The 27,324-nt window shown below is 45.2% G+C and overlaps 3 protein-coding genes across 10 annotated transcripts in view; 2 read left to right on the top strand and 1 right to left on the bottom strand.

Annotated features, from left to right (window-relative positions):
- Positions 1–1,392: 1,392 nt before the first annotated feature.
- LOC134166411 (antigen WC1.1-like) lies at positions 1,393–17,555 on the top strand (the record flags this gene model as incomplete). Its single annotated transcript, XM_062624060.1, has 15 exons — positions 1,393–1,707; positions 3,625–3,930; positions 5,182–5,496; positions 6,113–6,424; positions 6,927–7,244; positions 7,966–8,280; positions 10,781–11,095; positions 11,851–11,913; positions 12,000–12,314; positions 12,495–12,530; positions 12,826–12,963; positions 13,238–13,333; positions 13,876–13,959; positions 15,194–15,349; positions 15,839–17,555. Coding segments are annotated over 15 exons (3,185 nt in total), but the record flags the coding sequence as incomplete, so codon positions are not given.
- Positions 17,556–19,309: 1,754 nt separating this feature from the next.
- GSTK1 (glutathione S-transferase kappa 1) lies at positions 19,310–25,259 on the top strand. The gene is made up of 8 exons (XM_062624059.1): positions 19,310–19,423; positions 19,970–20,051; positions 20,781–20,909; positions 21,239–21,339; positions 21,524–21,559; positions 23,051–23,167; positions 23,717–23,810; positions 24,958–25,259. Exons 1-8 carry the CDS (start codon positions 19,358–19,360, stop codon positions 24,996–24,998), a joined length of 666 nt encoding a protein of 221 aa, XP_062480043.1. The 5' UTR covers positions 19,310–19,357; the 3' UTR covers positions 24,999–25,259.
- Positions 25,260–25,400: 141 nt separating this feature from the next.
- Positions 25,401–27,324, bottom strand: part of LOC134166408 (rap1 GTPase-activating protein 1-like) — a 39,273-nt gene continuing 37,349 nt past the window's right edge. For all 8 annotated transcript variants that reach the window (XM_062624058.1, XM_062624057.1, XM_062624051.1 and 5 more), the window contains one exon: positions 25,401–26,331. The gene's annotated coding sequence lies outside the window, so the exon portion shown is untranslated. The remainder of the gene's footprint in view (positions 26,332–27,324) is intronic.

Raw genomic sequence — 27,324 nt, 5'->3', positions numbered from 1 at the left:
TGGGTCGTCCTGTAATCTCGGTCTCCGGATCGGCCTCCCGACGCAGCAGTGTCTGGTATACCCCAGCGGCGGACTTTTTCGGAAAGTCGCTGCACCCGGGTCCGTCACGCCACCGCAGCAGCATTGCCCGCGCTGCCCGGCCGCTGCCGCCGGCGCCGCTCTCTCGCCGTTCCGGGTCCCCGTCGACCGGGGCCCTGTATCCCGGGTCCCCGCTAGTCGGGGCCCTGTATCCCGGGTCCCCGCTAGTCGGGGCCCTGTATCCCGGGTCCCCGCTAGTCGGGGCCCTGTATCCTGGGTCCCCGTTAAACCGGGTCCCTGTATCCTGGGTCCCCGTTAAACCGGGTCCCTGTATCCTGGGTCCCCGTTAAACCGGGTCCCTGTATCCTGGGTCCCCGTTAAACCGGGTCCCTGTATCCTGGGTCCCCGATAAACCGGGTCCCTGTATCCTGGGTCCCCGATAAACCGGGTCCCTGTATCCTGGGTCCCCGATAACCGGGTCCCTGTATCCCGGGTCCCCGTCGGCCGGGTCCCTTTATCCGGGTCCCCGTCGACCGGGGCCCTATATCCCGGGTCCCCGCTAGTCGGGGCCCTATATCCTGGGTCCCCGCTAGTCGGAGCCCTATAATCCGGGTCCCCAGCGACCAGGGCCCTGTATCCCGGGTCCCCGCTAGTCGGGGCCCTATATCCTGGGTCCCCGCTAGTCGGGGCCCTATATCCCGGGTCCCCGTCGGCCGGGGCCCTTTATCCGGGTCCCCGTCGGCCGGGGCCCTGTATCCCGGGTCCCCGCTAGTCGGGGCCCTATATCCTGGGTCCCCGCTAGTCGGAGCCCTATAATCCGGGTCCCCAGCGACCAGGGCCCTGTAATCCGCGTCCCTGTTCGGGCGCCATTTGTAAGCGGCGAGGAGAAGCAGACAGGCCAACCCAATATGGGTGATAAGCAACTTCTAGTTTATTTGTGACGCAGTTCACACATATATAGGAGTGGTAGTACTCAGCCACTCCTTCTTGGCATAACAGTATTGGTTAGCCCCCACAGCTTCCTCCACATTCTCCTCCCAGGTCCGGTCTCTGTCCACCTGTGGGGGCCACCCCCTGCCTTGCTTGCACAGTCCTCCAGAACTCTATGGTTCTGCTCTTAAAGTCATTCTGCAACAAAAGCTCACCTGTCATTAGAAATAACTTACATTTCAGCAGTGCAGTTAGCTCAAAATCGTAAATACAGATAACTCCCTGTAAAAAAAAAAGAAAAATCACTTTAAATTAGACTATTTAGAAAGGTGAAGCAAATAAGTCTGGTTTAAGGGTAATAACAACCTCATTAACCATCTGCAATAGGTAATTATGATTAGGCACTGTTCTTCCCATAACCTTGCTCTGTCTCTGTGTATGAAGGTGTTGACGAATTGAGGCTGACAAATGGAACTGGCCCCTGCTCTGGGAGAGTGGAGATAAAACACGAGGAGCAGTGGGGAACTGTGTGTGACGGTGACTGGACCATGAAAGATGCTGAGGTTGTTTGTAAGCAACTACAATGTGGATATGCTGTTCAGGCTCTTAATGAAGCTGACTTTGGACAAGGATCTGGACCAACATGGTTGTATCGAGTTTTTTGCCGTGGGAACGAATCCGCTCTCTGGAACTGCTCACATGACGGATGGGGTGTTTTCTCCTGCGCACATGCCTTTGATACTGGAGTGATCTGCTCAGGTAAGAAGTCATCTAACCTTCCATAATAGAAAAATGCTATGAGGTGAGATCAAACTTTGTCCTAGCTGGATAAAGCCAAGTCCTGCACAGAGGTAGTAATTTCTCCATGGCCTCCACTCAGCCAAAATAAGTTGCACCAGCATTAAGTCTTCTGCTGACTACAAGTGTATGTCTCCTTTTCCTGGGCACAGCACTGACACAGAATGGAAGAAGACATAGTAAATAACATACAAGAGAAACACTATTTAGTTCTACCACAGCTCGCCCAGGCAACAGGAAAACAGTAGTAAACTTGTCTTTGACCAGTAGTGAGTCGGGCTAGATCGAGGTGTAGATGGAGAAGCAAGAAAGTGCTGTGTTATGCCATACACCTGCCCTTCTTCAGATCTTCATGTAGCTAAGATGGAACAGCCTGCAGTGGCAAACAAATCCGATGTCTGTATGCTTTCATGCCTTCCTCTGCAAGAGTGGTGAGGCTCTGGCACAGGCTGACCGGTGAACTTGTGAATGCTTCATCCCTGGTGGTGTTTGAGGCTAGGTTGGCCTTGAATAACCTGGTCTAGTGGGAGGTGTACCTGCCCATGGCAGGGGGACCAGAACTAAATGATCTAAGGTCCTTTCCAACCCTAACTATTCTATGACTCTATGCATTTGGGTTTGCTCTTTGCATAAAGAACCACTGCAAGAGTTTTTTCCTTGCCAGCTTCAGGACTTCATATTTGTCCTTTTTGATTTTTAGAAGGTTCCTGTCAGCCCATTAATCCAGCGTGTCCAGGTCCCTCTGAACTGCAGCTCTGCCCTCAGGGTTATCTCCTCCCACCCCCCTCAAATTGATAAGAGTGCCTGCCATGACCTCCTTCAGGTTGTTGATAACAATGATGAACAGAAAGGTCCCAGGAAAGACCCAACAAGTGGTATTCCCTTCTTGCCAGCTGTCAGGTAGACTGAAACCACCTAATCATTAGTATTTGAGTTTGACCATCCAATTACCTTCTTTCCCATGTAGCTGTCCACCCACCCAGGCTGTAACATCCTGGTCTGAACACAAGAATATCGTGCAAGACACTGTCAAAGGCCTTGCTAAATTTGAGGTAAATGACATGTGCTGGTTTCCCCTCATCCACAAATCCAGTCACTTTTATCAGAGAAAGTAAAAATACCACACCGGCATGCTTTAACCTTGGTAAATCCATGTTGACTCTTCCTATTCACCTTGTGCCCAGCATTGCGTTACAAGAGGACTCACTCCATGCTTTTCCCAGGCACCAAGGTGAGGATGCCTAGCCTTTAGATTTCCAGACTGTCTTTTTAGCCTTTTCTGAGGATGTATGCAACATTTCCTGTGTCTTCTTTCTGGGGCTTTCCAGTTCCCTATTCATTTCAATAAGGGAGTCTCAAGGACACGCACTAGTAAGTGACTTTCTATTTAGAGATTGCTACTTCTCGAGTGTTTGGCAAACAGTCAGAACTCCCCTCCCTCTGTAGCTTCCCAATGATTAAGTATTTTCAAATAATAAGAAATAAGCATTCCCATACATTTTCTCTCTTGTGAGCAGCATACAGGAGTTGCCACAATGATTATTTCCATGTGTCAGCAGAAATCATCATTCTCATGATGCCACTGTTGTATGTTCAGGTGAGATTCTGGACTCATGGACATAATTTGCTTGTGTCCTACATGTCTTCTTCCTGTCAACCCACGGTTCAGAGCCTTTGCATGTTTCTATGGTTCTCAGTGTTCTTAAGTACTTCAGCAGCATACAGGAATTGCCACAACGATTACTTCCACGTGTCAGTGGTCCTCAGAGAAGTGTCATGTGTCTTGCATGTGAAGGTGTGGGATTTATTAAACTAGGTCAGTGCAAGCAACTCTTGATGCTGGATTTCTTGTTTTGGTTTGGTTTGTGTTTTCTCCAGGTTTCACTGAGCTGCGTTTGACTGGAAGGGACACCGCCTGCTCAGGACATCTGAAAGTAAAGCAAGAAACTTGGGTTACAGTCTGCTTTTCACACATCGATTTCAAAACTGCCTCTGTTATATGTAATGAGTTAGAGTGTGGAGAGGCTGTGGATATCTCGAGAGGAGCTCCCCTTGGCGACAAAGCTGAACTGATCTGGCAAGAAAAGTTTCACTGTCTAGGGAATGAGACTCACCTTGCACACTGTTCCAGAACGTTGCTCCATAGTAAGACATGCTCTCATGATGCCACTGTTGTATGTTCAGGTGAGATTCTGGACCCATGGACATAATTTACACGTGTCTTCTTCCTGTCAACCCACAGTTCGGAGCCTTTGCATAGTTCTGTGGTCCTCGGTATTCTTAGGTACTTCTCCTGCTACATCCTGAGCCATCAAAGGAAGGCCAGGAAGTAATAGAGCAGCCCCATGATCTCTCATTCATTCTACTGAGGGCCTGCTTTTCTAACCACTTCACTTCTGCACCAGGGATGCAAATCTCAAAAGGGCTGTATTTTCCTTCATGATACTAGAGGCATGCACTCAGTAGTGCTGAGAATTCCTTCTGCGTCTTTATGTACATTACGGGAGAGATGGCCAGAGCAGACACACAGGAACATTTTCCCTGCTGCCAGTGTGTATGTTACTCATGTACTTCAGTTAAGGATAAAACTGGGATAGGTGCCATGCCTCCTAAAGCTCAAAGGAGGCATAAGTTACAAATCTATGTTAAAGAGTTGTCAGGGGTCTGGATGACTATATTTGTGACTCCTCAGCTTTGGCTGGGGAGCTGTGGCAGCTAAATGGAGCAGTTGAGGTATCAGTAACCAACAGGTTACCATCCTGCACATCGGAGCAGAAATCCAGGTCTCATTAGGGGAGTACAATACAAGGACCAGGAAAGGGTAAGAAGTAACAGTGTGAGACGATAGACAGACTGCATGGGGCTGGCACAGGACACCATAGTCCTACGTGTGGCACACTTAAATTATTGTGACTATGCCGATGGGTATGGACTGTTGTGTTCAGAGTCTTGCACAGCAGCATAGATGAAAGCTGAAAACTGCTCACTGCAGTTGCTGCTTACCGGGATGACCAGCTACTGGGAGATGGAGTGCTACTGGTAGCTGCTACTTAACATTACTCACATGCTCCAAACACAAGGAATGCTGGATCTGCCTCTGCAAGAAAAGGTGTTGCAGGGTAGCAACGTTATTGTTGTAGGAGGAGAGAGCAGAGCAGAGCAGAGGAGGAGAGACTGAACTCAAAGTCAAAAAACTTGTAGTCATGTAGTGCAAGCTACAACACGGACAATAAGGGTTTAGGGTCATTTTTCAGAGTTGTCTTAGGAACATTCTGGTCTAACATTCTTCCAAGTAACCAGAGGCGTAGTGAGTGCTAGTTCCTTACAGCTAGTTCCTTGCAGCTAGATCTCTCTTACAATTTTCAATTCAAAAGCACAAAAACCCCACCAAACCCAAAACTCCAACCCTGCTGAGTTCCTTTTTCCTTCCTGCAGGCTATGGTGGGTACAGGTTGGCAAATGGCAGTACCTCGTGTTCAGGGAGAGTAGAGCTTCTTCATGGCGGCACGTGGGGAACCCTGTGTGACTACCTGTGGGATTTACCAGCTGCCAATGACCTTTGCCAGCAGCTGGACTGTGGGGTTGCCCTACAGATACCAGACGGACAGTCCTTCGGGAAAGGAAATGGATCTGTCTGGAATGGGACATTCAGCTGCAAGAAGAACGCCTCACATCTGAGAGACTGTCCTGTGAGTGTGCTAGGTCGTGATGAATGCCCCGCTGGAAAGGACGCTCGTGTAGTGTGTTCAGGTGAGCATTGGAAAAGTCTAAGAGCAGAACAGAACTCCTTTTTTGAGGAAAAATATGGACCCAAACTCCATGTGAGCCAAGCTATCATGTCTGGTCTCTGGACAGTCCCCAAAAAGGCAAAGTAAACTATCAGATGTAGGCTCCAACTGGAGAGAACAGACAGGAGTAACTAGATGATCTTAAGGTCCTTTCCAACCCTAACTATTCTAGGAGTCTATGAGTAGTAGGAGACAAGACTGGAGACAGTTACACGAGTCACATAGCTGAGGGAAGGACTGAAGATCTGGTTCACGTTTGGGTGAGGCCCCAGGGTGCATAGCTGGAGGCACTAGGTGAGACTGGTCAGAATAACTAAGGTCTATTGGTTCACCCAGAGCCCTGAAACCTAGTGCCCCACGTTTAAAAACTGCAAAGGGGAACAGCTCCTGGTTTCTAGTCATCCTTCTCAGTAAAATAGGGTTGACTGAAGTCTAGTTATGAGTATGGGAGTTCCAGTGGGCCGGTGGAGTATTTTATTACTGAATACTAAGGAAAACTCATTCCCATGTCCCAGTCACTTTCAGGTCATGACCATGAGTACATACGTGACATCTCAGTACTCAATTCTTATATTCAGGGTGCCCAGGGGGCAGGCTGGTGAATGGCACCACCTGCTCTGGCAGAGTGGAGATCCGCCATGGAGACACATGGGGAAGTCTATGCCGATCCCACTGGACTTTGAAAGCTGCCAACGTTCTCTGTCATCAGCTGAACTGTGGCTATGCAAAGTCAGTCCAGACAGGAGATGATTTTGTGGACGGGGATGGGCCTCTATGGAGAGATGCTTTTCACTGTGATGGGACAGAGTCCTGCCTGTGGGACTGTGCTCAAGTGACTTTGGGAAATCCAAGCTGTTCAGCCAGAGAAGCAGCCACTGTTATTTGCTCAGGTAAGGCAGGAGTGGGCTTTTACGGGTAGTGCAACTTCACACCAAAGCAGCATTTGTGATGTTACTCTGCCAAGCAAGTCTGGTATGTCCCTCTCCCTCTCCCTATCTTACCCCTTTTCTTCTCCTCTCCTCAAGTTCCCTCCCTTTTCCCTTCCCTTCCTTTCCCTCCCGTTCCATCCCTTTGTCCTTCCCAATCCTATTTGCCCCACCCCTCCAGTCTTTGTTTCAGCATAGAAACTTCATTTAGTAGAAGGACTCACTGTGTCTGACTCTTCATGGGATTTAGTCTTTAAGCCGGGGAAGACTTTCTCACTTCCCATCGCAGACCCTTATGTGCATGAAAGAAACAGCCTTAACAGAGTCTGTCTCCTTTAAGCAGTACTGAGAATTACTATTTTACTAACATAGAAATTTGTGTTCTATCTCTGTCCTGCATGTTATTTCTACTGCAATAAGAGCAGTAGATGTTATTCAATACATTTTCCAACTCTCTTGAGTCCAGGTCTTGCTGAATCACTCAGACTCTCAGGTGGTGAGAGCCGCTGTGATGGGCGAGTTGAAATCTTACTCCATGGCACATGGAGCAGGGTCCTGGATGATGACTGGGATGTTAAGGATGCTCATGCGGTATGCAGACAACTAGAGTGTGGAATTGCCAAGAAAGCCTATTACCTTCCAAGGTCTAAGCGAGGCATTGGGGTTGTTGGCTTAAGAAGCGTCCAGTGTGCTGGAAATGAGACTCAGCTGATGCTCTGTAAGACTTCGCGTTCTCACACAGTGCCATCGGGAGTTGCTGAAGATGTTGGTGTGGTTTGCTCAGGTGAGTTACTGTGCAAAAGGTACACAATGCTTCCCAGGGTTAAATCAGCCCACTTTGTGGTCTCACCAAAGCTTAAACAGGCATGGGTCTGAGCTTCTAATATCTACCTGTTTGTATATTCTAAGGGACAAATGATAGTTAAGGAAGCAAGTGTAACTGATATCATGCTTTCTTCATCTGAATTTCTTACAGAATTTATCTCACAAAATCAAGAGAAATAATGGAATATAGGAGCCATAAGGATACTGATTTGCCCAACATCGCCACACATTCTGACTGTCACTTAGGAATTAAATAGGTTTTCCTGTGTGACATTTCCTTATTTATAGGTACCTGCAGCCTTTGTAAAGTAAATTGGAACCGTTTCTACTCTTATTTTGTAACCCATCTGTAACAGTAATTGTTTCTAAGTGCGTTTAGATAGAAAACAGCTTCTCCAGCTTTCTAAGGTAAGTTGATCTCTGAATATACTTAGTATGACCAGACACTCCTTGTTTGCAGTTTTTCACAGTAATTATTCAAGTATTTACCAGATTCAGGAGTAGGCCTTTCCCTTTATGTGGTTTTAGCTCCTCAGGAGTTCTGTCCAAGAAGCCGTAACAGAAGAGCTGGAATATAACAAGAACACAATGCCTTAAAAGTGCTTTAAACATACAGCCATAACATGCACCTGTGTATTATTGTTCTGTTTCAGGTTGACAGATGGGTTTTCTTCCTGCAGGTAGCAGACAGATCAGGCTGGTGAATGCAACAAAGCGTTGTGCTGGGAGAGTAGAGCTTTACCATGATGGCACCTGGGGCACCATCTGTGATGATAACTGGGACCTATCGGATGCTAATGTTGTTTGCAAGCAGCTGGGATGTGGACATGCCATCAAGGCATTTGACTCCGCTCATTATGGGGAAGGCTCAGGACAGATCTGGCTGGATGATGTAAACTGCACTGGGGCTGAATCTGATCTCTGGGCATGTCCTGCTAGGGCACTGGGCCATCACAACTGCCAACACAAAGAGGATGCTGGAGTCCTATGCTCAGGTGTGTTCAGAAAATCCTTTTCTGAGCCTGTGGATTGAAAAGGGAGGGTTGCATAAAGGGGAAGAAGAGATTATCAGAAACTTCCTTGGACAGCCTCTTGCTTTCTTGACTACAAGCGTAGTTGATCAGCATATCCCCTTGGCCCCACCAAAATGGCTAAGCATGGTATGGGGGATTGAGGACAGAGAAGGGTGCTTAGTTTTGTCTTGGGAAGACATAATGCAAGCAATTAGGCAGTGTGATGTCTGTGGAATGAATATAACATACAGTGTGAATGATGAATCAGTATGCACAGTGAGAGAAATGAAAGTTTGGAGATGCTTAACAAGTGGATTATATGTACCAACCCTTTCCTCCCCAGCAACATCGTCAGATGCTATGTTCTCATAGTGGTAGAGCATCACAAGGGTGGCTAGAAGGTTTCCCCACTCAGCAAACACAAGTATCACCTTAGAAGAATCAAACAGACACTATCTGTTGGCACCATGAAATGCTGCTTAGGCAGGAATCATACAACCTAAGTAATTATAATACAGGCTGGGGAATGGAGGGATAGAGAGCTCCCCTGAGAAGGCTTGGGGATAATGGCGGGTGAGAGACTGGACATGAGAGGGCAATGTGCACTTGCAGTGTAGAGGCCAATCCTATCCTGGGCTGCAGCCAGAGGAGTGTGACTAGCAGGTGAAGGGAGGTGATTCTGCCCTGCTCTGAAGACAATACACCTGGGGTACTGCATCCAGCTCTGGAGTTCCCAGTACAGGAAAGACAGGGACCTGTGGAGAGGGTCCAGAGAAGGGCCACAAAAATTATCAAAGCAATCGAACACCTCTCCTATGAGGAAAGGCTGCAGAAGAGACGATCATGGGGAGACCTTATTGCTGCCTTTCAGTACTTAAAAGGGACCTATGAGAAAGATGGGGAGGGACATTTTAGCAGGGCCTCTTATCCTGATGATAGGACTAGGGGTGATGGTTTTAAACTAAAAGAGGGGAGATTCAGGCTGGATATGAGGAAAGAATTCTTTACAATGATGGTGGTAAAACACTGGCACAGGCTGCTCAGAGAGATGGTGGGTGCATCATACCTGGGCACATTCAAGGCCAGGCTGGATGTGGTTCTGGGAAACCTGCTCTGGTTAAGGATGTCCTTGCTTCTTGCAGGGGACTTGGACTAGAGGAGCTTTGAAGGTCCCTTCCAACCCAAACTATTCTATGATTCTCCAGTTACAACCATGCAATAATGAGCAGAGTGGGTACATGGCGAGGAAGCTGGAAAAGTAGAGCTGTGCAATGGTTTACTCATGCAGCCCAAAAGACCTGAGCTCATTTAGGTGATAAGTACTGGACAGCCCTTCCCCTGGATTGGGAAGCCTGAAACTGCTGAAACCCCTCAGAAAATAAGTCTCTATTGCTTGAAGAGCAGGGTTTACTTACTGGTTTGTCTTTGGACCAATGAAATAGGAGCCTTTACATAAAATAAGTAGAAGAAAGTAATCATACTTTACCTCATATACTACCTTCTTGTTTATGTGGTTTGAGGGGACAAGGTCTGAATCTAGTAATAAATAGATGCTGAGATAGGTATGATGTTAACTCCTATAATGTGGTTCCCAGAATGAGAGGCATAGTTTTATTGACTACATGTGCACATTGTTACAATGTCAATACCTATTATCTGGAACTAATGGTAGATTTTATAATGTATGTATTTTATGATTATGATGATGGTAAAGTGGAGTTTATAGTGGATGCATATTCAAATGCTTCTTAAATAGGTGCTTCGCAGAGGTGAGTGGTGAAATACATTGGCTACAAGTGGCAGGGTTTCAGTCACTGGAGGCTGTGGGGCTGCCCTCTGCTCCTGCAAGGGAGCCATTCCATCTGGCTCTGAAAACATTGTAAACAAGTCATTGCACACCAAAACTTCAACAAATCTGAGCAGAAAACAATAGAATTATAGACTACCAAGTTGGAAAGGACCTCAAGGACCACCTGGTCCAGTGTTCCTAGGCAAAGCGTGACCTAGCCTAGCTGTCCCAGCACGCTGTCCAGCCAAACCTCAGAAGTGCCCAGTGCTGGGGAATCCACTCCTCCCCTGGGGAGATGATTCCAGTGGCTGATGGTTCTCATTGTGAAAATTTTTCCTCTTGTGTCCAGTCAGAATGTCCCCAGGAGTGATTTGTGCCTATTACCTCTCATCTTTTCCACGTGACTCCTCGGCACCTATGCTTCAACACACCGAAGAAATATGCCTGTAACTGAGGGTGTAACCATCACTGCTGTTTGTTGATGTACAAACTGATGAATGCTGCCTACCCATAGAGGGCCGCTGTACAACTTTTGGGTTTAAGTGTCTGTCACTTTTAAAGTGGTTTCCTCTGGCACTTTCTCATTCAGAATGATGAATAGGATTGTTTGAAGATTCTGGGTTTCAGTCATCACAGACAAGTTCCTAGCAGAGTCAGGCCCCTCTAATTCAATTTTTATGTCTTAACTTCTAGAGTTCCTGGCTCTGAGGCTGGTGAATGGCAATGACTGTACTGGGAGGCTAGAAGTTTTCTACAATGGGACGTGGGGGAGCATTTGTTCCAATCGGATGTCTCAACTCACTGCAGTAACTGTGTGCAAACACCTGAACTGTGGAGACGGTGGGGAAATCGCAAGAGACTTTGAATACGGCAGAGGTTCTGGGCCCACGTGGCTGGACCACATCGAGTGCACTGAGCAACAAAGCTCTCTCTGGCAATGTCAGTCAGACCCCTGGAATGCTCAGTCATGTGATAATCGAGCAGAAGAGACCCATATTTCTTGCACTGGTAATTAGAAATGCACCTGTACAGGACTGCCTAGATATATACATAAACCTATGCATGCATTTAGGGACATTGCAGTAAATACATCATGTTCATTTGTTATCTTATATATATTATTTCTAGTCTCATGCAAATGACATGAGAAAATCTATATCCCTGACCTAAATGAGTGCATTAAAATTATATGAGTGTCATTGAGTGCAGTTACCTGGGAGAAATCCCAAGGAACTTCATCATAGGATAGTACCATTGCATATTTTTAAAGCAAAAATCTATGATAGAAAATCAGTCTGAGAGATCTGAGTTAGGATCAGACTTCTCAAGAAGTCTAGAGGCATGTATGTATTTCTACATGTAAGGAGGGGTATCAGTGCATATGTACATGTACTCATATGCATGCATGTAGCCATGACCAAATGTATGTGTTAGTTCAGTTCTAAAGGTCCATTTCTAATGCCTGCTCTTATGACAGTATTTCATACCTGTGGGTTCCCAATATAATATAAATGAATCCTAGCTGACATTCAGATCTCCTGAAAAGGATTGCAACTGCCTCATACAAGAAGGGACAAAGCACAGTCATCAGGAAGGTTATCTTATTCATAGCAGTAGCCAAAGAGCGATCCACCAAGTACTAGATAGGCCGTGGATCTATTATAGGGAAAAAACCCCACCTTTATGATTAATTTTCAGGCATTTTATACTCCTTCTCTCTTTTCAGAGAATAATCTATTTACTTCAGTATTTCAATTCTGCAGGAAGAAAAGAGGCAACATCTCCAGCCACATTTGCTGAGTGTCCAAACTCTACAAGCTGTTCAGGTACATTCACCTCTTCATTTCTCCTTATTGGTCCCTATGGACCTTCCTGCTGTTTCAGTAACACAGAAGGTTTCTGTGTTTTCCAGACAGGGAGAAGTTACGACTCATAGGAGGAGAGTATGGATGTTCAGGCAGAGTGGAGATTTGGCAGCAAGGCTCTTGGGGAACAGTCTGTGATGATTCCTGGGATTTGGCAGATGCTAATGTTGTATGCAGGCAGCTGGGCTGTGGATCTGCTCTGTCTGCTCTGAGTGAAGCTGCCTTTGGGGAAGGGACTGGTCCCATCTGGTTGGAGAAGGTGCACTGCAAAGGAACAGAACTATCTCTTTGGGACTGTCCTGCCAAACCTTTGTTTGGCAAAAACTGTGATCATAAGGAAGATGCTGCTGTGGAGTGCTCCGGTTAGTGACTGGTCCTTTGCTTCATGACACAGATCTGTGAAGGAGGGGGAACATTATGTCAGCTGTACATCCCATTGACTAGCTCCTTCATAATTTGACTGCAGGAACCTCACAAATGATGTGTTCTCCCTATTTTTCACACTTGCCTCTTTCTTACCTGCACTTGCCTTCTTTTTACAGGTGTAACAGAAACAACAGCATCACCCACTAGAGCAGGTAAAACATTCTTCCTTCCCCTTTCTTTCTCCCACCAAATGAGGATTTAATGTCCCTGATACTGCATAGCAGGTAACTCAGCAGTATATTCCAGGTCATTGGAAAGCAGCTCCCACAGCCTTTTGTAAATGAGAGCCAAGTAGAACTATCCCCAGCTGCTGAATTCTAGCTGCTTGAGCAGGACCCACAATTGGGCAGCAGGTGACCTGCTAGCGTGGGCACAGCAGGAGGCTACAGAGGAGCAGCCCTTTGGATTGCCTGATTCTCGACCTGTTGCTTCTTCATTTCCATTCAGATCCTCCCCGCCGCCCTGCAACAGGGAACACGAGACTTTCAACACCTATCATCCTCTGCATCGTCCTGGGGGCCCTTCTCTGCCTGGTCCTTGCCATTCTTGCTGGACAGATCCAACGTGCCAGAGCACAGCAGAAAGGTGGGTCCCTCAGGACTTGTATGAAATGCCTCCTTGACGTGGCTGGTGAGTGTTTAATTGGCTGGGGATGGGTGACTGAGATGAATGGCATCTGCTGCCACACTGAGAGTTTCACTTACCATCTGGCAGCGCTCATCCTCAGTCAGCATCTCTCAGTGACTTTCCAGGTACCAAACAGGCCATGGTAGACCCCCTTAGGTCACTGGTCCTTTTCATGACCCTACCCTGAGTATGAGCAGAAACTGTGTCGGTGATTATTGCCTTTTAATTCCAGGCTCCAGACTATCCTATGACCCCTTCTCTGAAGCTGTCTATGAAGAGATCGACTATAACGTGACGAAGGAAAAGCAGGGCATAACTGGCCTCTCAGGTCTGTATGTCTTGCTCTTGTCAAGGGAAAATTCCTCCCGGTGGCCCCGATCCCAGTGTGGTACTTTGACACCTCCCAAACCTACTGGGAAACCGAAAATTCCTAGATCTGAGGAGAGGTGTTTCCTCCCCACTGGATTAAGCCAATTCCTCTCCTAGGAACAATTCATCCTTGTCCGAAGCCGTAAAACACAGATCAGTGTTACAGTTTACACAAACAACTCTTGCTGCACCTATTTAAAGCAGGAACATATAAAGGAATAATTTTTATCTCCCTCCTAGCAACTCTGTGTCCCTGTAAGCTTCCTCCTCTTGATCGCTTTTCTCCCTTCATGGCTTACCACCTCCATGAGACACAGAGGTGTTATGGGGCCCTTGAAGGATTCTTGGCTATTCCTCTGGAAACCCTTTACTTTGTAGGAATAATACTGCCTGAGAACCTGTTGGACTTGGATGGTATATACATGAGACCTCTTTCCCTTATGAAGTCTTAGCAGCTAAGGAGAGTTTACTCTGATACCACATTCTTTCTCATTTGCCTAGATTCTTATTCAGAGAGTTCAAAAACAAAAGCACAGTTTTATAGCAGGGACAGTGATGAAGCAAATGGTCCTGGAGCAACTCAAGGTAATGGATAATGGGGACCTACAAAAGAAGAGACCCCAAATCAGGGTAGCTTTTAATTTCCAAAGCATTATTGGTGATTATTTTTTTAGTTTTTGCTGCACTTCATGTCTACTAATGATGCTTTGATGTGAACCAAAAGTTTCTGATTAACGCTTATGGTGGAGGAATGTTATGCAACCTCGTATCCAAGTGCTAACGTTCTCTTCTATATATGAACTTGAAAAGAAATGTTTGCTGGTAGTATTGCAGTCTTCACAGGACCCAGTCACATGAACCCAACAATTTGACAACTGCAACTCTGAAATAAACGGGGAGGATCAAGACAATAAAAAAGCATGCTCCAAATGAGAATATTGACATAGGATTGGAATTGATTTGGGAATTTTAATCCAAGTGAGCTGAAGAAAAGGCGATTTGCCAGACATGAGGGGTTTGTGGGGTTTTTCTGTTTGGAAAAGCTGAGGGTGAACAAGTGTTTGGAGAAGAACTGCGTTTTCCTACAGCTGATCAAAAAGCTCTCTTAGGTATTGCCTGGTCTCTTTTTATTGCTTTTCTTATATTAAGGTTTTTTATTATTTAAAATTAAACTAAAAACTTTCCCTTACTTGCTTTAAAATGCTTATCAATAAGATAATTATGCCAAATAAGATCTTTTTCTTATTCAGATTGAATACTGAGTATAAGGTAAAAGTGAAATAGGAATGCTTAGATTGACCTTTCATTTTATATATGCATTATTTGTATGTCTGTGTTTGTATGTATATACGATAAAACAGTGAAGCAAGGGATGGATTCCAGTTAAGTGCAGATCACAGAGATAGCTGCCCCTGAGGAATCAGACCGCTGGCTACTCACAGCACTGAGGTTGATGGAGGGACTATTCAATGAAAAAGGATTTAGCTAGATGGCTGCATCTATAGTGTGGCTGTCAATGGCTCAATGTGAAATGGAGATCACCAAGTGGTGTCCCTCAGGGGTCCATACTAGGACTGGTACTGTTCAATACCCTTCTTAATGATACAGGTAGTTGTATTGAGTGCATCCTCAGCAACTATTGGAGCTATATTATTGTTGTCTGGAATACCTTAGAGTCCTCAGCAGGGTTCTTAGTTTATTATTGCTCATTATCATGATGAAATGTCAGTATTACAGGCCCTTATGGCTGGATCATCAGCTACTGCTTTCTCTAGAGGAAGATCTCTCCCTGTTATAGTTAATACCTGTACTTTTCCAGAGGTCTCTCCACTGCCTGAAAATGCCCTCCTGGAAGACAGTTATGATGATGCGACAGAAGCTCCTGGACCTAAAGATGCTCCTTTTTCGGAGCAAAATGATCAGGAAGTCATTGGGATCCCTGAAGAAAGTGACAGAAACAAGGATTCACAGACAGGTGAGGAAGAGCAGGCTGTTGGTTTTCATAATCTATAGTTACTGTACTGAACTCAGGGAAAATCAAGGTGGAGGGTACCTCAAGGTATCACCTAGGCTCTACCTAACCACTAGGAACACGACCTACCTGCACAAGGAGTGTAAGTTAGATGTTTATTGTTCTGTTCTTGCAGCCATTCAGTAGCAGTGTTTCCACAACCTCTGCAGGTGATCTATGCTGTGTTTTATGTTTTCCTTACACCTATAAAACTATTGCCTGTGGCTTAACCCAAGTCTTGACTGCTGCAAATTAGAATTGTTACTTCCTAGTACAATGACCATGTGTATGTGTAGCAGGAGGTAGAATCAGGCAAACATTTCTCATAGCCATGCATATGTAAGGTTTTGATTTCTGGAGGAGCCAACTGATAGCCCATGCTGACAGCTGCAGAACCATGTAATATGCTCAGGATGTGCATTTATCTCAGTGTTCTTCCCTTCCTGTTTTCAGGCTGGAGTCCTACTGTGTCAGGAAACAGGACCTCTGCAGCTGACAGACATTCATCCCCTGCTCTTGAAGATACGGGTTATGATGACATTGAAGAGCTGTGACACTGATAGAGACCACTGAGTTGTACCAACCACGTTTGTTAATACACCTCTGTTAATAGAATGCTGATCGGGTACCAGCAGAACCCAAACAACTTGCATTTAGGATTAGTTCACCTAAGTTTGGTTTATTTGCAGAGAAGTGATTACATATTTAGAAGATACACAAGTATGACTGTTAAGAACATCTCTCTAATTTCCCTTATAATTTCCTGTTGTCGAGACTACCTGGACGGTTTTTGCTTTTTATTTTACAATATTTTTCACTGTATTTTTTTTTTCTACTGAATTGGTTTTCCAACTTCCGATATTTGATCAGAAATCGTTTAAAGATGTCCTCTCAAATTTATGCTTCTCCTCCCAGATCCATGAGACAGCTTGTTGGAGTTTATTAGGAACGGAAACTGAGCTGTAAGAAAATCATCAAAGCTCCAGTTCATCTTTTGGATACTCTTGCTTGTCACACACAGTGTGAGGACTAGAACTGATTTTTGAGATGCTGCTTTGAGAGATGAGAAACTCAACAAGAGGTTAATTCTCATCCTCACTTTAGATGTAGGTCTGTCATCTGAGTTATGTACAAGTGAATCACGCATTTGATTTGAAGGAAAAGCTTCTCTTTTCTCCCTCTATCCCATGACTTACTTCCTCCCAGACTCATACCAATTATATAGTGAGTTCAATTTCTTTCCACAAACGGCAAGTGGCGGTCATACCTACAGGTGCCTGTTATGTCATTTCTTCTAATCACATGAAGGCAGATTGAAAAAGACATCACATTGATGGAATAGAAGGTGAGGTATTGCTGTCGTGGCTCCTAATGAAGTTTTTTTCAGGTCTTGAATGTGAGAGCATGCTTTAATGAACCTTATTCAGATCAACTAAGTCTCATAGAAGTAATACCTGCAAGAGTCACCATAATGCAGATGAGACTCTTATTTGTACATGAAAACAACAGTGGTTCTAGCCATCATGATACATAAAGAAATGTGAGTTTGTCCCAAACAGCTGAGAAGACACACAGACAAGCAAACCCTTTCCCAAGTAATCTCACTAACCTCATTAGCTCAGCATCAGGACAACCCTGTGCCAAGGACTGAGGCAGAAGAGACTGGACTGAGATGAACTGAATACTTCTTTGTATTCAGTGAGTATCCTGGCAAATCTACACTTCCTTCCCTGGCTGCCTTCTTTTCAGCACCGAGTGGAGTTTCCTGTGGAATATTGTGAGAGCACTGGAGCGTTCTGTACTGCTATGATTTTGTGACGCATAGGATGCTTCTATCTGTGTAACTTTCTCCTTTCCAAGCTGGCCTGGAAGTAGTGAGAAGGAAATTCAAAAGGACAGGCAAGCCTGGCAAAGATAAGGCACTTCATTCAGAGATCCTAAGGGAATGCAACCACCTTGACATCTAAATCCAGGCAAGAACCAACACCCTCATACTGTCCCTGCTCCACCTGATCTGAACAAAGATCCACTAGGTACAACGTGGATTCGCCCCACAGCTGGGCTAAGACACTCCGGCTACCGAGCAGCTAGCTACTGGATCCCAGTCTCTTCAGTTGCTGGCATGTGGTCATAGAAGCCCCTGCGGCCACAGCCTAACTCCAGCTGCTGTTACAGACACATACATACACTCATAATTCACACTGACACACACATACATACACTCATCATTTCCCAGCAGTTGGCTGGGACTCCCCCATTCCCCTCTGGTAGCCAAGTACTTCTGTGCGCTTGCCCTTTGAGACAGATATGCAGAGCTTACTGGGACATCCCTGGTCTCTCTGGCAGCCAAGTCATGTTTGCATATGACCAACCCTTTTTATCCCCTTATACTTCTAATTTCACACAGTTATTCCTCTCCAAACCACTCAGATTCATACCTTTTCCCTGTCATTGTTTCCTCCCAGAAACACCCCTACTGTAAAACCCTACAGTCCCCTGGGACTCAGACCCTTTTGCAGTATCCCTTCCCTCCAACAGTCCTGCTCCTGCTGACTTCATGAGTCCCTAGACCATGGGGCTGATGTCTGTCCCGGGACAGCCCTTGGTAGGGCAGGACCGTGTGTTCCACCTCCAGAGAGACCCAGTTTGGGTTCTCACGTGCCACTGAGGTGCCCTGAGCACCTCTGCACTTGCAGAGATGTACCTGTGGCATGCTCCTGCGATAGGCTTGGAAGTAGGCAGGGCAGGGGACTCCCCCACCCACCATTGTCTTTCTGCACTCCTCCGTGGATGTGCAGAGTATTGGTTTTACCTGATAACCTACAATTTCAAGCTGTATTACCTGGTTCGTAGAACCAAAACCTGGAAAGACTCATGTCTGAGTGGGAGGTTGCTAAGGGAGCTTAGAGCACAGTCCATAGACCAAGCCTCTGCGGATAATCGAGGGACTCATGCATATAACAATGATTGTGGGAGAAGCGTGTAAGTGTGCATCTCTGCCAGTGAGTATTGATCCAAAAGCAAAAGACCCATACAGTGGGTGAGACGGCTCAGGATCAGGGCATGAACATGCCCATTCAAAGGGCCTGTAAATGTTCATATTCTTGTGAATCTAGAGGGTAAAGGGTATGTTTTCACTAGTGAACTTAACCCCAGTCAGCTATGGAGCACCGGGACAGGACTAAGCATCTATACGGGCTTTTAGTTCTGGTATGTTGTACGGGAATGCTGTTACAGGCAGCACTCTGCCTGTTTCAGTCTGTGCAGCCACGTTAGCATCCTCAGCGTGTGTGTGTGCACGTACCTATCTCTGTGGGGGACACAAGCAGCCTCACTGCTCGCTGAACCCGCACCTCATACAGCAGCAACCACATCTGCAGGCTCCAGTGGCTTGGGAGGAGGAGCTCCCAAACCCCAGAAGATGCCTACGTCGGTTGTCTTTTAACACCCCTTAACGTCCATAGGAAAACGCTCACAAAAATTGCCAGTGTTTAGAAAGAACGGTTCTTAACGGCAGGGTTTTTCCAGCCACCAAGGACTTCACCTTGTTACCGCCCATGACGAGTTTTCCCTTCTCTCTTTGATTTTACATGCCCTCCGCAGGCTCCGGCAGGGAAGACATGCCGGGCTGCTCCGCTGAGCCAGCTCCCGGGCTCGCTCCTCGGGAGCCTCCTCTCCTCCTGCCTCGCCACGGAGAAGGGCACCGGCGTCAGCCGCGGCTCCGCACCCCTCCTCTTCCTCTCAAAGGAGAGGCAGCAAACGGCACCCGAAGCCGCGATCGGGGCCAAGCACGCCGGCGGCACGGGGGAACGGAGAGAGGCGGAGCCGGGCTGACGAACGGAGGCTGCTGCCAACGGGAGCCGAAGGGCGCTCCGCCTCCACCGTCCCTCGCCCGCCCCGGAGGAGGTGCCGCTGCCGCTGGGGCGCCCTGGGTAGTGGCGCCGGGACGGGACGGGACGGGCTGGGGCCGTGATGGGTCGGACGCTGGTGGAGCTGTTTTACGATGTGGTCTCCCCTTACTCCTGGCTCGGGTTTGAGGTGAGGGCATGGTGGAGACAGAGGGAGGCCGTTCCCGGGAGCCTCGCCGTTCTCCCGCGGCCGTTCTCCCTTCCCGGCCCTGCGGGCTGCGGCTGCTGCTGCTGATTCCCCTTTGGGAGGCGGCTGAAGGGCAGCTTGCCGGGCCGGCTGCAGCGCTCCTCCCTACCTTAGGTTTAGGTTTTGGTTTAGTCTCACTTGTGAGGGGCATTTCGGTTTCTTCCTCTCGTGTCTCAGCCGAATGGCGGCATAGCCCGTGTGTATTTTGGAGGTTTGATGTTTAACAAGCGGAAGGATCCGCTCATGTTTTTGATCTTTCCCTTACTTAGCCTTGTTTAGACGTGTATAGTTGTATCACAAACACAGTCTTAGTTTCTCTGAGATCAGAACTCTAGCGGCATCCACAAAAAGCTTTGAGGACTATTACTAATACAATAGAAAAGGACTTATTTGCAGTATCTGTTTAATGCCCTAGCTTATTTCCTAGCTGTGCACAGCTCTATAGGCATCTATTCTGACTTAATCCATCACTGCTTTTTTATGTTGCAGGTGCTCTGCCGGTACCGGCACATCTGGAACATTGATCTGCGCTTTCGTCCAGCTTTCCTTGGGGGCATAATGCAAGCAACTGGTAGGCAATACAGGGAGAGTAGCTCTGTAGGGAAATACCTTCTTCACTAGTACGATGCTGGTGGGTAAGCTCTTAGTGAGGGCAGATTCTACGGAGACAGCTTTAAACTGAATTTTGGCACCAGTAACTAAATACAGAGTTGCAGAGCTCGGCAGTGACTGAGAAATCAGCCACAAGGAACTTCATGCTGTTACAACTACACAGCCACTGTTTGTGGCACATACAGTGTATGACAAAGTGCATCAGTTCTAAACCAGGATAATAATAATTTGGTATGGAATGTTTTCCTAAAGGTTTTCTGTTGGCTTCACACCAGAATTAGTTTGTGGAACACTCTCAGTTTGTAATATGCATAAAGATCCAAGTACTACTAATGGCCTTATTAGTAATTAATGGCCCTGTTAGAAATTAATCACTGAGACAAATCAGGAAATTAACTAGTCTCTGCATTTGTTTAGCTTAGAAGTCATCTGTCTGAATCGGTATAAATCCCTGCTAGGGCATTTTTTACCATGGTTTAAAACTGATTTTGCTAACTTAAAGGGTCCATCTGTGCAAAACCAGTCTAAATCATGTTTAAATCTTAGCATTATCTTTGGAAAAGCTGTGTATGTTTCAGTAAGTCAATATGAAATTATGCTCTTCCTTAGGCATGTGTATGCATGAGGTCTAATTTGTCCAGTTTTGGTTTTGTCCAGAAAAATCTCAACAGAACTATTTTCCTGAAAGGTAACAAGCCCCCAGCAATGTTGCCAAAGCGTGCAGAATACCTGCTGCAGGATGTAAAAAGGATGGCAAAATACTACCAAGTGCCTGTACACATTTCAGGAGATGACTTCAAACGTGTCCTTGGTACAGGTAAGTTAGAGTCTTAGCTTAGTTGGCATCTTTCAACTCTCAGCACTTCTGGTTCAAGTTCTTCCTAACAGTAAAGACGAATTCCTTGTCCACAGCCTCTTCCTGTATCTGTGAGCAGTGATGTTTGTACATTTGTAACCATAAATTCATGGAGAAATATGGTTATGAATGATATTAGCATGGAAGATATGGTGAAACAACATAACCCTTACAGGGTGGGGACTGTTACAGAGAAGATCATAACTGCTCTTGGGTAGTACTTGTGCAGGCCATATCTATTCCTGATCTTGTGCCTTCAGTGTGTTTCTTTGTCTTCCCACTAATCCCAGGCACTCTCGGAGCCATGCGTTTTATCACAGCCATTGATATGACACAACCACAATATGTGGAGTCCTTATCTAGGGAGTTCTGGCTACGTTTTTGGTCACAGGTCAGTGTTTTATGAAGCCAACTTCCTGATCCATTCTGTATCACCCTTCCCATCCCACTTTGTTCAAATGTGGAATTTGAGTAAGAGAAAGGAAATGTCTTTTAATGCAAAGTCATGAAACTTGAAGTCCAGAGCTAAGCTTTTGTTCTTAAATACTGAATCACGTGTTTTATTCTTTTACCAGCGTGAAGATATCAGTCAGCCAGCAAATATATTGGCTGTAAGTGTCTCCTTTTTGTTGGTGCTTCTGCGTCTCAGGTACAGATTCTTACTGGTGCTTGGATCAGTAATAGACATGAAGTCAGCTTAGTCAAATGATCACTTGGAGTCTTGAGAAATTTCAGCTAGAAAAAAAGTGGATTTGATTTCCTAGCAGCTCTGTTTGGAATGATTGGGTGGAGAGTCAGGCTTTGAACGACACACAGACCCACTGCTTGGTGGTCTGTGAGCATCCCCCTATGTTCAGCAAGGCATGAACAAGGTAAGCATCTCGTTTGCTCATGTCCGTCTCCATGCACCCCTGCAGCAAGTACTAGACTTTGGTTCTGGAAATATGGCATTCAGAGGTGGGTGAGGCATCCCAACCCTTTCATCCAAGTCTTTATAGGTGAATTTATTTTACACATCAATTAGAAAAATGAGATGTTGTTTATTTTTACCATATTTATAGATGGTGTATTTATAGATGGTATATTTATAAACCATATTTGTATGGTTCCTCAGTATTTTTCACTTCTTTCTTTACTCAGCAGTAACTTCACATAAATTAGAATGTACAGTCTTTGAATCCTGCCCCAATCCACTTAAATACCCCTTCAGCCCTAAAATGGTGAGGACCAGATACTACATCTCTTTGTAAATGTTGCAGTCTAAACACTGGGGCTACCGAACATACACAGGAATTTGTTCTATTCCAGTGCTACACTTGTCTATTTCCTATTCAAGCAGAGTGAAAAAGAGCTGCTAACCTCCATGGGGAAGTAGGAGAAGGTACAAGAAAATGTGGATGCTAAACAGAAAAGTGATTAAGAGAAAGAAATTAAAACCCATTAACACCTGCATGTGCAGGATTACTGGTCCACGTGCAATACTGTTAGTATTTACATCACTCAGGTAGATGGCAGGAAGTTAACATTCATTTGTGGAATACTTGATTCAAATAGGTACTCATAACTTCAAAGTTACCCAGTAAACATTGAACCTTTACCTTTGGCCACTTTATCTCATTCCTGTGTGGCAGAGGCACAGAGGAGGTTAAAAAGATACAACAAGAACACCAGCAACTGTTTAACCTCTGTGAGTTATGATCTTTTTTCATGCAGTATCACGTGCAGATCCTGTGTAGCCATAAATCTTGTCTCGGCAGGCTTGTACAGTAAGATTTTCAGAAGAACACTTGTTTTTTATTATCTGATAAGTCATCAGATCAGAGGCTAAACTTTTTGTCCCTGTTTGGCAACTCCTGAAAGAAAGTGCAGCTTTGGGCTTGGAAGTTTAGAATAGCCCTTCTGCTTTCTATCTAAGAGTTCATCAATGATGAATGGGTTGGGAACACAGCAAGACAGTTGCACAGGAAGTACTTCAAGGGTATTTTGTAATGTTTCTGATAATAGACCTTGGGTGACAATACTGAAGATTGACCTAACCGGACCATAGTAGGGGTTGGAATATTTAGTATGAGAATACTCTTAATTCTGTCATGTTTTCTCAGGCTGCCAGACAGGCTGGGCTATCTTCAGAACTTGCCCAGAAAACACTTGAAATGATTTCATCCCCTGCAGTGAAGGACCGACTGAAAGAGACAACAGAGGAAGCAATAAAATATGGGGTGAGATGCTTCCAATGCCAGCTGGCATCACAGCTGGGCATTCCTTTCCTATTAAGAATACTGGGAAGCAAGGAACAGTGAAGGTGATGATTAGAAAGCAGTATACAGACCATCTCCTTTAAGTGGTCTTTGTTTTGGTTTTGACCATGTGAAAGCTAACTCACTGTCATTGGTAGTTTTTCTCATTGTCATCTGCAAAACCAAGGTTGAGCCATCCAGCTCATTCCAGCTGGGCAGCAAGGATGGGCAGCTATAGGACCAGCACTAGGAGATACCGTTTATTGCTACTTGACATAAAACTCTGGATTTGCCAGGCTGAGGTTTTTTGGTGGTTGGGTCTTTTTGCTCCTTCAAAAGGGGCACACAGGCTTTGGAGAGTCGTCTTCTTTGTGCTGGCTCCAATTAGGCTCATCTGTCAGAATGACGAAGGTGAAAAGAAGGGGAGGAAAAAAAGTCAGTCATTGCTTTTTATTCCAGAGGCTTGATGATGTACCTGCAAAACTTTCTGTCATTGTAACGTTCTCTGTTTCATCTCCATGGTGTGAATAGGCATTTGGGATGCCTGCTGTTGTGGCACATTTTAATGGGGAACCTCATCTCTTTTTTGGCTCTGATCGTTTAGAGCTGCTAGGCAGCGTTATAGGTGAGTGTACCTAATAACATCAGTTTGGGTTTAATGTTTTCACCCTCTTTGAGTGAAATATGTAATACAGCTAAACAAAACGCTCTTAAGGTCTTTCAAATATTAAATAATGTTGGGTGTCCTTCCCATGGGATGAAACTGCTGACTGGAATGTATCTCAGTACAGTTAAGAGTGACCAAAGATGTAGTCCTTTTCCAAACAAGAAGTCCTCCATCCTCTTCTCTGTACATTTCAAGGCTTTGTGCTCCACATGCCATTGTCAAATTACTACCAAAACTCTTTAATTTTCAGATGTTCATATCTAACTTTTCAGTACTGGGCTAAGATTAAGACTATGGCTGACACTTAATGTTCCTTCTTAATAGAAGAACATTATCACAGCTTCCCAGTCCATAATTTGTAATCACATAACTACAGAGCTTTTTAACAGGTATTCCTATACTGACCATCATTCTTTTCTTTTTTTCTATGCAAACTTTGGGGTTTTAAAGATAACTGGAGTGGGTTGTGATCAATAAAACTCAGTCACCTGCTTTTACGTGAGTTAGAGCACATTTGGCTTTTGATCTCAAAATTTTTCACTTGAAAGGGTTTGTCACTAGAAAGAGTTAAGCATATAAATTAGCTGTGATGTGTTTGGTTTAAGTCATAGGCTTAAACAGAAGGGAAGTTTTTCTATAATCCTATAAAAATACTCTTGTTGAAAAGGAGAGGAAGATGAATACCCAGCACCCTCTGCAATAGTCACTAACCCTAATTGGAATGTTGTGGCCTGGTATCTGGCCTCAACTCCAAGGATTTCAACAGATTTTCCTTTTGTTTCTCTGACTCCCCAGCCTTCCACCCTTATTCTCTTCCTTACCCTCAGCCCCTCAAACCGGGAGTCCCTCATGCAGAGTGCCCCAGACATGCAAAAATCTGTGTGACAGAGGAAAACAGTTCTCCTGTACAGCTTCAGTTGTGACTAGACAGTGACAGATGTATGGAGCTGCCTGAAGCATGCCAGACAGGATACAAATCTGCGTTTCATCAGCAGTAGATACCCTTCAGAAGTGAAGCAGAAACAGTCATCCTAGTGCAGAAAGGTGACTGACCAATCACTTAACATGCATTTAACATTCTCTTTCGTGCTGGTTTGTCTTGCAGGTGAAAAATGGCTGGGACCAGTTCCAAGCCCAAAGATGTGAAAAGTCCTGGGGAAACATATAAGAATGAAAATGTATCTGTACATGGTCAGTCCTCGGTGATTATATGAACGTATCCAATTTTATGGAGAGATGGCTTTCTCATCCTTAACAGCTAACTTTACAGCTAATTCTCTTCTCTGATTATGATGAATTTCAAGGTTTGCCAGTATTGCCAGTCTGGGGAGGTCTTTGCTAATAAAGATGTGCTTATTTTCTTTCAATAGCTTAATGATTAACATTAAAGATTAAACATTTAACTTCTTGGAGATTAAACGTTTTTCTTTCCTGATCAGTTCTCTTTCTCTTACCCCAAAAGCACGAGGATTAAATTGTTATGGGACTGTGATCTCTGGATTTCACATACCTTCCTGCTTGTCCTTTATAAACACACATACACACAGCTTAAGGGAAGTTGGCCACGTTCTCCTTTTATTTTAAGTCTGAGGTACTACATAGACATGAGAAGCACAGGACGAGGTATTCACACTTGCCTTTTACTCTGCAGCATGGCAATTAAGGGGGCAGAAGAGAGAAGAGTGGAAGACAGAGGGACAATTCAAGCCCAGTGAAAAATCTAGGGAACCAGTCAAGTATCTCAGAAGGAACTGTGCACCTCCTGGACGGTATTTTATGTCCCTTGCTCTGTGGTGACTGACATTTGAGAAGACCATCACACAAATGCTTTCTTGGGAACTAACCCCAGACCCTGCAGGGGTTTTAAATTAATGCTCTTTTTACAGTAATATCTTTGGAGGACAGTGGTAAATACCATGTGAATTTAACTGGTAACTGAACCAGACTCTGTTTTGCTTCCTCAAGGGTGGTCTAATTGCTGTCTATGCAAAGGTGGTTTGGATATGGCTATATATGGCTTCCCATCATGTATTCTGCAGAGAGAAAGACAGGCAACAACTAGCATTTAAGAAATTTCACACTAAAATAGTTTGAACCCGGCCCTATATTGGCTGAATTGGAATAATACACTTAAATATTGATTTCTCAGTGATTCCTGGCTGTCTCTGACACACCACTGAAGGAAGCAGAAGAACTAGAAGCAGCTGGAATTCCATTTTTTGTTGCTTTCTGAAATTTAAGTAAAGCACATTCATATTTGTTCACTTAAATAGCAAAGCCTGGAGCAAAGCATCAGAAAAAAAGAAACCTGTATCCTTCATGTTCCTACACCTGTAAGTGTTGTGGTAGTATCATGTGTTCCCCCATCCACAATTTTTCCTTCTTGCACCTCTTTCAGCTCTTGAGGAAATATCCTATCAGTTGAGAACTTCTTCCTCCTTTCCACCAGTGCACCCATTAGTCTTTGGGCAAATCCTGCCTGGAATTTAAGGAGATCTTTGTGAGATACAAGAGGCTACATTGCTTTAGGAGTTAGAATGATAAGGAAGTTACCTAGGTGGATGTCACAGGTTTCTTTGAGTCCCTTGAAGCCACATTGAAGAAATTTACCATTTCCCCCCTCGAAATTTCCTGGTCTCCAACCTGTGCTATCAAACTGATTCTGAGGTTGTAATAAAAATGGAAGGACTGAAACATTACTTTAGGCCAAGTCACCCCACTGGCCCAGGGCCACAGAAGCAATTCTGTCTCAGAAGCGGGTGAAATGTATTTTTATGGAAGTAATGAACTCTGGTAGGAAGGTGGGAAGAATGCAAGGAACATCTTGAAGTCATTTCATGGTGAAAGCCAGGGTTTCATGAAACTTGTCCTTTCAACCAGCTTGACTGAAAAAAAAACCCAGCCTTTGTGACAGAATGTTGTTGATTGGCAGATGGACCAAATGAGATGGATCTTACAGACTACTCTGTATTTAGACCTCATAGCAGTCTTCTAGTATCTGAAGGGGGCCTATAAGGATGCTGGGGAGGGGCTCTTCATTAGGGACTGTAGTGACAGGACAAGGGGTAACGGGTTAAAACTTAAACAGGGGAAGTTTAGATTGGATATAAGGAGGAAATTCTTTACTGTGAGGGTGGTGAGGCACTGGAATGGGTTGCCCAGGGAGGTTGTGAATGCTCCATCCCTGGCAGTGTTCAAGGCCGGGTTGGACGGAGCCTTGGGTGACATGGTTTAGTGTGAGGTGTCCCTGCCCATGGCAGGGGGGTTGGAACTTGAACTTCAGGTCCTTTCCAACCCTAACTATTCTATGATTCTATGATTTCCCAGAATGATTTTAAAGGCCCTTAGACCTACCTGAAATCAGTGGAAAGGAAATGCTCAACGCCATAGGTACTAACATAGTACTTACACAATACTGAGATAGATAGGGAAAATGCAAACTTGGGATTTTCCTTACATTGTTTGTTGCCTG

The sequence above is a fragment of the Pezoporus occidentalis genome, unplaced genomic scaffold (genome assembly GCF_034315485.1).
Source record: "Pezoporus occidentalis ecotype Australia unplaced genomic scaffold, CSIRO_AGI_Poc_V1 ctg26, whole genome shotgun sequence".
NCBI lineage: Eukaryota > Metazoa > Chordata > Aves > Psittaciformes > Psittacidae > Pezoporus > Pezoporus occidentalis.
Note: the sequence above shows the minus strand (reverse complement) of the source record. Positions and strands in the feature narration are given on the sequence as shown.

Coding starts and splice junctions, on each gene's coding strand:
- GSTK1 (XM_062624059.1), top strand. CDS start 19,358: ATGGGTCGGACGCTGGTGGAGCTGTTTTACGATGTGGTCTCCCCTTAC. Junction 20,052..20,780: donor GGGCATAATGCAAGCAACTG/GTAGGCAATACA, acceptor TTTTCCTGAAAG/GTAACAAGCCCCCAGCAATG. Junction 21,340..21,523: donor GGCTACGTTTTTGGTCACAG/GTCAGTGTTTTA, acceptor TTCTTTTACCAG/CGTGAAGATATCAGTCAGCC.